This window comes from Acomys minous (assembly GCF_964271855.1).
Source record: "Acomys minous genome assembly, chromosome: 2".
NCBI classification, from domain to species: Eukaryota; Metazoa; Chordata; class Mammalia; order Rodentia; family Muridae; genus Acomys; species Acomys minous.
Window position 1 is genome coordinate 85381213 of NC_140484.1, and position 6969 is coordinate 85388181.

Here is a 6969-nt window from a genome sequence, read left to right on the forward strand (position 1 = left end):
GATGCGGGTCACAAGAGTGGGGGAACAGGGTCCAGACCCAGCCCTCCCTCCCTCCCTCCCTCCCTCCCTCTCCCTCCCAGGGGAGCTGCAGATGGCGGGCGCCCTCCTGCCTGCGCCCCTCAGCCCTGCTACCTGCCGCCCACGCCCAACCCGGGCTCCGGTTCTCCCCCTCCGCCAAGCACTCGGGTGCAGACTAGGGGCCGAGGCCGTTTATTGGGAAGCTCTGCGTGGCTCCGGGGTCTCGAGGCGCTGAAGCTGGGTCGGCCGGGCTTGCAGTGCGGTCTCAGACAAAGTTGGGGGCCAGCGCGGCGGGCGACAGGGCTTCCAGGCGCTGCGGCCCGCGGGGCGGAGGGGGCAGCTTGGGCGGCAGCGGGGGCGTGGGAGGTGGCTGCTGCGTGGCGATGTGCGAGGGCACCCACACATCCGGGGCGTAGAAGTAGAGGTCCAACGGGTCCTTCGGGGCGTCCAGGTGCAGGACTGCAAGGGCGAAGAGGGGAGGGGACGGGGTGGGCGGGTCAGGCAGCTGGCCAATGAGAGGGCGTGTAAAGTCCCTGCGGGCTGGGGTGGGGGGCGTGAAGGTTTTGTGGGGGCGGGGTGTGGAGAACTAGGCAGGGCTTGAGGGAGCTGAGGAGGGTTTGGAGAGGGTGTGAGTGTGCGAACGTGCGTGTATGAATGTGTGGGCATGTATGTGTGTATGCCTACGTGTGTGTGTGTGTGTGTGTGTGTGTGTGTTGGGAACCTGGGATATGTAATGAGATCCTATCTCAGTGGAGGAAGAGGAAGTGGGGGTGAGGGCGGAGGAAGAATTCAGGTATAGGGGGCTGGACCAGCCCGTGGTGGGGTCAAGCCTTATACTTACCTCGGACAGGGATTTTTATTCTTTAGAGGGGTGTCCTAAGGCCCCTGTGAGGCCGTGATAAGGTCCGCCCACGGCAAGCAAGCACTCACCTGGTTCATCCCCACTGTCCTGGAGCCGGTGGTGTGCAAAGGACCTGTGTCTGGAGGCCCGGCGGTAGAGACACCACAACAGCAGGAAGACACCAATTAGCATCCCTGTCCCCGCGAAGAACAGGCATAGGGCCCCTCCGACCGAGCCTCTTGGGCGGCTGACCAGAGTCACACCTGAGGATGACACAGTTGGCTGAGCTGAGGGCCTCCTCCCTCAGACCCAGCCCTCCTCCCTCAGACCCAGGGTCCACACCCAGCCTCCTCCCTCAGACCCAGCCCTCTTCTTTGAGATCCAGGCCCCTCACCAGTCTCCTTCACATGCTCCACCACGATGATAGTATTGACCGTCTCTCCTCGGCTGTGTCTCTGAGGGGCCTGAGGCACGGCAACCTGATTGGAGGGCTCTGGGGGAGCAGGGGGCCCTGCAATCCGTGCTGAAGGAGGAGGGAGAGCTGGCCCCTTGGGGCCTGAGCTCTGGGGCACACTCAGCTCTTTGGTCCCTAGGAAATCTGAGGTGGACAAGCCAGCGGTGGCAGCTGGGGTGGCAGGAGGGGCTTCTGGGGTGGGACTCAAGCCTGGCTCACTGGGAGTGGGGGCTTCCTCCCGGAGGGTTGTTGTTTGGGTGGGGAGACTAGTGGTGACTTCCAAGGCAGTGGCCATAACCATCCCTGTTGCGTTTTGGTTGTGGGTTGTGGGTATGACAGTGGGGTTGGAGCTGTGGGCCATGAGAGGTGCTGACGGGGGAGGGTGTGCAGGGTCAGGGTGGGTGGGTGCTGGGAATGCAGAACTTAGGTTTCTGGTGGTGCCGGGGTCATAGGTCGCTAGGGATTTGGAGCTGAGGAGTTGGGTGGGGCTAGGACTTGGTCTCTTTGGCCCTTCACCAGGTGAGAGTTTGGGGGTATCTCCTTCGGGGATTTTAGGGGATTCATGGTGTGTAGTTGGTGTCGGGTCAGGGGGGTCTGGGAGGGATGATTTGGAAGGATTAGGTTTTGGGGTTTCAGGGAATCCAGACTGGGAAGGTCCAGTGAGATCAGGCTTGGGAGTCTCAGGAGATTTGGGGAGTGCTGCTGTGGAGAGGCTCATCCCTGAAGCGCCCTGAGACTCTGCTCCTGAGGTGGTGAGCTGCTCAGGCGTGGGAGTCTCTGGAGAATTTGAGAGGTTGGGGCCAGGGGTCTCAAGCAAGCTTTTTATGGAGATGTCAGGGGAAGCCGAGGGTGGTGACTTGGAGGGCTGGGGTGGGGTGGGTGCAGCCCAGGGTGGTGTCTTGGAGGGCTGGGGAGGGGTGGGTGCAGCCCAGGGTGGTGTCTTGGAGGGCTGGGGAGGGGTGGGTGCAGCCCAGGGTGGTGTCTTGGAGGGCTCGGGTGGGGTGGGTGCAGCCCAGGGTGGTGTCTTGGAGGGCTCGGGTGGGGTGGGTGCAGGGTACCCTGGGGAAGGCTCATCTCTAGGAGAATTTTCTACAGCACCAGTGGGCATCCCAGAGGGCTGGGCCGTGCCCTGGAGGTCGGAGTCCGCAGGTAGAGACGCTGAGGGAGCTGCCCAGGACCCCAGACTATCAAGGAGAAAGGGAAGGAGGAGGAGGAGGAGGAGAGGGCTGAAGGGCTGCATGGCTCAGAGATGCTCGTAGCTGTGGAAGTAGGTAGGAAGAAGCTTTAGGGCCAAAGCATCGCCGGCCCTCCCAGAAGCCACGCCCACTGGCTCCCAGAAGGGACTCTGGCAAAAACCAACTTCAACTCCCTGGAGGCTGTGGGGGTGGCAACTGGTCACCAAGGACACAGGAGTTCAGGGATTCTTGGGAGTGGTGGTACATTTCCCAGTGGGGTCACTGAAAATTAGGGACATAATGACATCTTTCCAAGATCCCACAAATGTGAGGTTCACCTTTGGAGGGTGTCAGATGGCTAAGGGGACATGGGAAAATCTGAGGCCAGGGCTCCACAGGCTTTGAGATGGGGTGGAGGAGGGGGGAGGGGCAAGGGAGGGGGGTGACAGGGGGTGGAGGAGAGGGGTGATGGGGGGGAGGGGGTGGAGGAGCTGAGGCTCAGGCAGAGTCAGGGAAGGAGGAAGACTCTGAGTCCCACAGAGTGGAGGGTAAAGGGTCCACGTCTCTGCTTCTAGCCAGAAATTAGGACATTTGGAGATTTTGATTACTGGAGCCTGGAAAGGGGCTTAAGGATCACAGGCGAAAGGACGACGTGGGGTTGCCAGACTGTGGGTTACAATGACATCTGGACCTCAGAGTCCCTATGTCTTGAAGACATAGGGATGTGAGATGTAGACTCTCTGCCCAGCCTGATGCGGACGGAGACCTCTGGGACAGTAAGTTCAGCACCCTGTTTATAGAGGACGGAGCTAGGGATCCAGCAACTCCTGTAGTGGGTTGGAGATGGACATGGAGGTGCGGCAGGGTCGTCTGGGGTTGTGGGGGTCTCCTACCTGTTCAGTGGTGTCCAAGACGACAGCAGACGATCAACGCTGGACAAAGAGGCAGGCAGGGAGTGCTGCTGAATGGCGCTAGGAGAGGCAGCCCTGGGGGTCCCAGAGGCACACAGGTGACAGGTGACGCACCTGACCCCCTCCCTGGGGGATCCTGAGAACCTAGCAACAAGCTGAGATTCTTAAAGAAACAGAGACATAGAATCTCATCGCTGGGGTAGAGAAGGAAGTTAAGTTAGGTTTTAACCAAGATATGTTCCCTTTGAAGCCAAGGTTTGGCCAGGTATGATGGCACAGGCCTGTGATCCCTCTTGTTGGAAGGCTAAGACACAAGGGTTATGAGTTCAAAGCCAGCTTGGGTGACACAGTGAGACCCAGGCCAGACTGGGCTTCAGTGACTCTAAAACAAAAATAAAACCCAGCCAGTCAAACACACGCAACCCCCCACCCCCATCCCCCCCAAAACCCACTACCAACCCAACAGACACAAACTCTTGGATGAGTCCTGGTCCCAGCTGGGCGGGGGTGGGGGTGGGGGTGGCACACACCTGTAATCCCAGCACTCGGGAGGCAGAAGCAAGTAGATCTCTGTGAGTTCGAGGCCAGGCCGGTCTACAAAGTGAGGTCCAGGACAGCCAGGGCTACACAGAGAAACCCTGTCGCAGAAAACATAAGAGTCCTAGGATCTCTGCCATCCTCCAAGCAAATCCAAGGATCTAAGTCCCTGGTGGCTTTCTTCTTTAATCTCACTAGGCTATTCTGTTCCCTCCAGGCTGAAGAATGCAGTTGTCCCCTCTTGCCAGAACCCAGGGGACTGGGGTTGACCAGTGGGATTGACCACCTTTAGGCTTGGGATTCCAAGTCTGGTCCCCTCCTGTCTGTGGAGGCAGGAGCCCAGGCCCTTGTCCGCCTCCTTTGTCCACGGTATGGGAGGAGGGTGTCCCTCTTGGAGAGAGTCTTATGTAGCATACACAGGCCTCAAATTTGGGGTGATCCTCCTGTTTCTGCTTCCTGGGTGCTAGGATGACAGGTGTGCGGCACTGTGGGGTGGCCTTGAGGGTCCCCCTTTAAACGTGCTAGATATGGATTTGGCCGGATCTTCAGCCCCTGGCGTCCCTTGTGGGGGAGGAGAAGGAGTCATCCTGTGGAAGGCTCCTGTGTCCCACTCCACGGTGGTGACTTCCGGTCCGCACACTACCACCTCTGCTCTCCTTCCCCGGCTCTGATGGGCCTGCCTGTCTTTCCACACCCTCTCTTTTCAGCTCCCCCCACCCCCATTTCCAGAGCCCCCAGTCTTTCTTTCTCCATGTTATTCCTTTCACAGGCAGCCAGTCTTTCGTCCTTCTGTCTGGAGGTGATGCTGTCTGTCTTTCTCCTCCTGGATCCCTCTGCTCTCTTCCCTGCCGCTCGCTCTCCGTGTCCCCACTTGTTCTCTGATGGTCCCCCTCTGCAGACTCTATTTTTATCCCTCTGACACACCCCTTGTGTCCACCTCTCTGTCTGCCCCCCCCCACCCTTGCTTCTTCAGTACCAGCTCCGGGTCCCAATTAGTTGGTGGCGGCCACGGCAGCGCAGGGCCCCACCAGACTTCTCATTACCGCTGGCGGCTCCTTAATGAGCTTGGGGTGGAGTGACCCCGCGCCCCCAGCCCGGCCTGCGTCACTGCCGCCGCGGGGGCTGTTGAGCTATATAAGATGGGGTGTGAGCACCGCTGCCCCGAGCCCACTGCACGGTAGGGGGGCCTCTCGGGAGGCTTGGTGGCGGTGGGGGGTGGGGCGGGGGATGGGCGGTGGGCTCCAGGCTTCTGGGCGGGATAACAGCGAGATCCTGTCCGGTGTCCACAGGTGATGGAGACCTGCCAGGTGTCCAGGAGCCCCCGAGAGCGGCTGCTGCTGCTTTTGCTGCTGCTGCTGCTTGTGCCCTGGGGCACCGGCCCTGCCTCAGGAGTTGCATTGCCCCTTGCTGGTGTGTTCAGGTAGGTGTGAGGCCCAGGATACCCAGGAAGGGAGGAGACACCCCAAGGGAAGGCTAGGTACCGCGCGGGGAGGTGCAGGGGTGCTTGACGTCAGACTGTAGTGGGGACCCGCGGCGGCCCGTGGGGCCTGGCGCTCAGTCACCGCATCTCTTTTCCCGCAGCTTCCGCGCCCCCAGCCGGGCCTGGGCGGACTTGGGTACCCCGCTGTCTCGGCGCAGCCTGGCGCTGGCGGACGACGCGGCGTTTCGGGAGCGCGCGCGTCTGCTGGCCGCTTTGGAGCGCCGCCGCTGGCTGGACTCCTACATGCAGAAGCTGTTGCTACTGGACGCGCCCTGAGCCCAATAAAGAGCCTTGCCTCGCCGCGACCTCGCCTCCTTGCTGCGCCGCCCTCGCGTGGGTGTGTGGGGAGGGGCCCCAGCGGGGGCGCACCGTCCCACTGCAACCAGCCCCCTCCGTGTCCTCGCTGGTTTGCGTCGCCTCCGTGGTTCTTCTCGGGGGTGTCTATCCCGAGTCTCTGTTCTCTCCAGATTTCCTCGCCGCTCTGCTCTCCTAAAGTCACAATTGCGAGACCCCTGATTCAGCTCTGTAACGGAGCTTTTTCTTTTCTTTTTTTGGCTGACAGTTTCTCTCTGTGTAGACCAGGCTGGCCTCGAACTCAGAGATCCTCCTGCCTCTGCCTCCCGAGTGCTGAGATCAAAGGCGTGCACCACCATGCCTTGCTGTATCTGGATTTAACAACCTTTCTGGGCCGCATGTTCGGCCAAGGGAGGTCTCCAGGAGTTAGGTCGCAGGGTCGGGAGCAGGAAACTGTTTAGAGCCAGGGGTTCCCGGGACCCTGCTCCACCGACACCTGTAGCTTGTGAGCCAGTGGGCGAGCGGACCGCTCCCTGATTGGTCTGCAGAGGATGGGAGGCCGCCCTCACAAATTTGCATTTTCTGGAGGCGGACCGAGTCCTCATTGGCCTTTAGGCTGTAAGGGCGGAGCTTGCATCTCGCCGCTCCTAAAGCCCGGCTACCGCACAGAAGCGGTTTATAGGCGGCGCCCACAGAAACCTAGGCTCCCGCGAGCGATATGTCACGCCCCGAAGTCGCCATTTGGACCGCTGTCTCGAGCGGACGGACCGTACCAGGCCGCTTCGCCCTGACGCTCAGGGTGCGGCCAAAGAGCTCACCGTTCTCCAAACCCCTCGTCTGCAGGTCCCCTCCTACAACCCTCTTCGCGCAGCTCCCGTCCCCTGCGGGCGAGCCCAGGCTTGTCTCCCCCACCCCCACCCCACCCCCGGCGGATTGGCTTAGACCTGGTTCCATCCACCGCTACACAGGCAGCCCCCGGCTTGGTCCCAAATGGCTGGGCCTGCCCTTCTCAGCGGTCTCCTGGGCACTGGGAACCTACCTCGGCGTCTTTCTTGCAGAACCCGCGCTGGCTGTCAGCAGCCTGCCTTTCCCGAATCACCTCACATGGGTCTCCTCCCAGTCGGTAACATCCTCCCCTGTCACCTGTATCCCAACTACATGGCCTCTCAAAACCGAACGCAGATGGCCCCGGGAGTTCTTTAAACAGCTCCAGGGCCAGACCCAGAGGATTTCTCGTGCTTTCTGCCCACTCCCTTCCC

At 60.9% G+C, this 6969-nt stretch overlaps 2 protein-coding genes across 3 annotated transcripts; one reads left to right on the forward strand and one right to left on the reverse strand.

Moving 5' to 3' along the window:
* The first annotated feature begins 15 nt into the window (after positions 1–15).
* Positions 16–6750, forward strand: PTH2 (parathyroid hormone 2). Of its 2 annotated transcripts, none has more exons than XM_084759542.1 (3): positions 16–186; positions 5226–5356; positions 5518–6750. In XM_084759542.1, exons 2-3 carry the CDS (start codon positions 5229–5231, stop codon positions 5690–5692), a joined length of 303 nt encoding a protein of 100 aa, XP_084615668.1. In that variant the 5' UTR covers positions 16–186; positions 5226–5228; the 3' UTR covers positions 5693–6750. The 2 variants fall into 2 exon arrangements, with proteins under 2 accessions (XP_084615668.1, XP_084615669.1); XM_084759543.1 differs by lacking the exon at positions 16–186 and adding an exon at positions 3379–3504.
* Positions 193–6856, reverse strand: GFY (golgi associated olfactory signaling regulator). Its single transcript, XM_084759089.1, has 5 exons — positions 6750–6856; positions 3382–3474; positions 1254–2572; positions 949–1122; positions 193–477 (listed from the first exon to the last, which is right to left on the reverse strand). Exons 3-5 carry the CDS (start codon positions 2551–2553, stop codon positions 284–286), a joined length of 1668 nt encoding a protein of 555 aa, XP_084615215.1. The 5' UTR covers positions 2554–2572; positions 3382–3474; positions 6750–6856; the 3' UTR covers positions 193–283.
* Positions 6857–6969: the final 113 nt, after the last annotated feature.

What these genes read in the sequence shown, in the direction of transcription:
- GFY (XM_084759089.1), bottom strand. Translation starts at nt 2,553, where the DNA reads ATGCAGCCCTTCAGCCCTCTCCTCCTCCTCCTCCTCCTTCCCTTTCTC. An exon ending in GGAGCATGTGAAGGAGACTG is followed by an intron (nt 1,123 to 1,253) that starts GTGAGGGGCCTG and finishes TGTCATCCTCAG; the next exon opens with GTGTGACTCTGGTCAGCCGC. An exon ending in GGACAGTGGGGATGAACCAG is followed by an intron (nt 478 to 948) that starts GTGAGTGCTTGC and finishes TCGCCCTTGCAG; the next exon opens with TCCTGCACCTGGACGCCCCG.
- PTH2 (XM_084759542.1), top strand. Translation starts at nt 5,229, where the DNA reads ATGGAGACCTGCCAGGTGTCCAGGAGCCCCCGAGAGCGGCTGCTGCTG. An exon ending in CCCCTTGCTGGTGTGTTCAG is followed by an intron (nt 5,357 to 5,517) that starts GTAGGTGTGAGG and finishes CTTTTCCCGCAG; the next exon opens with CTTCCGCGCCCCCAGCCGGG.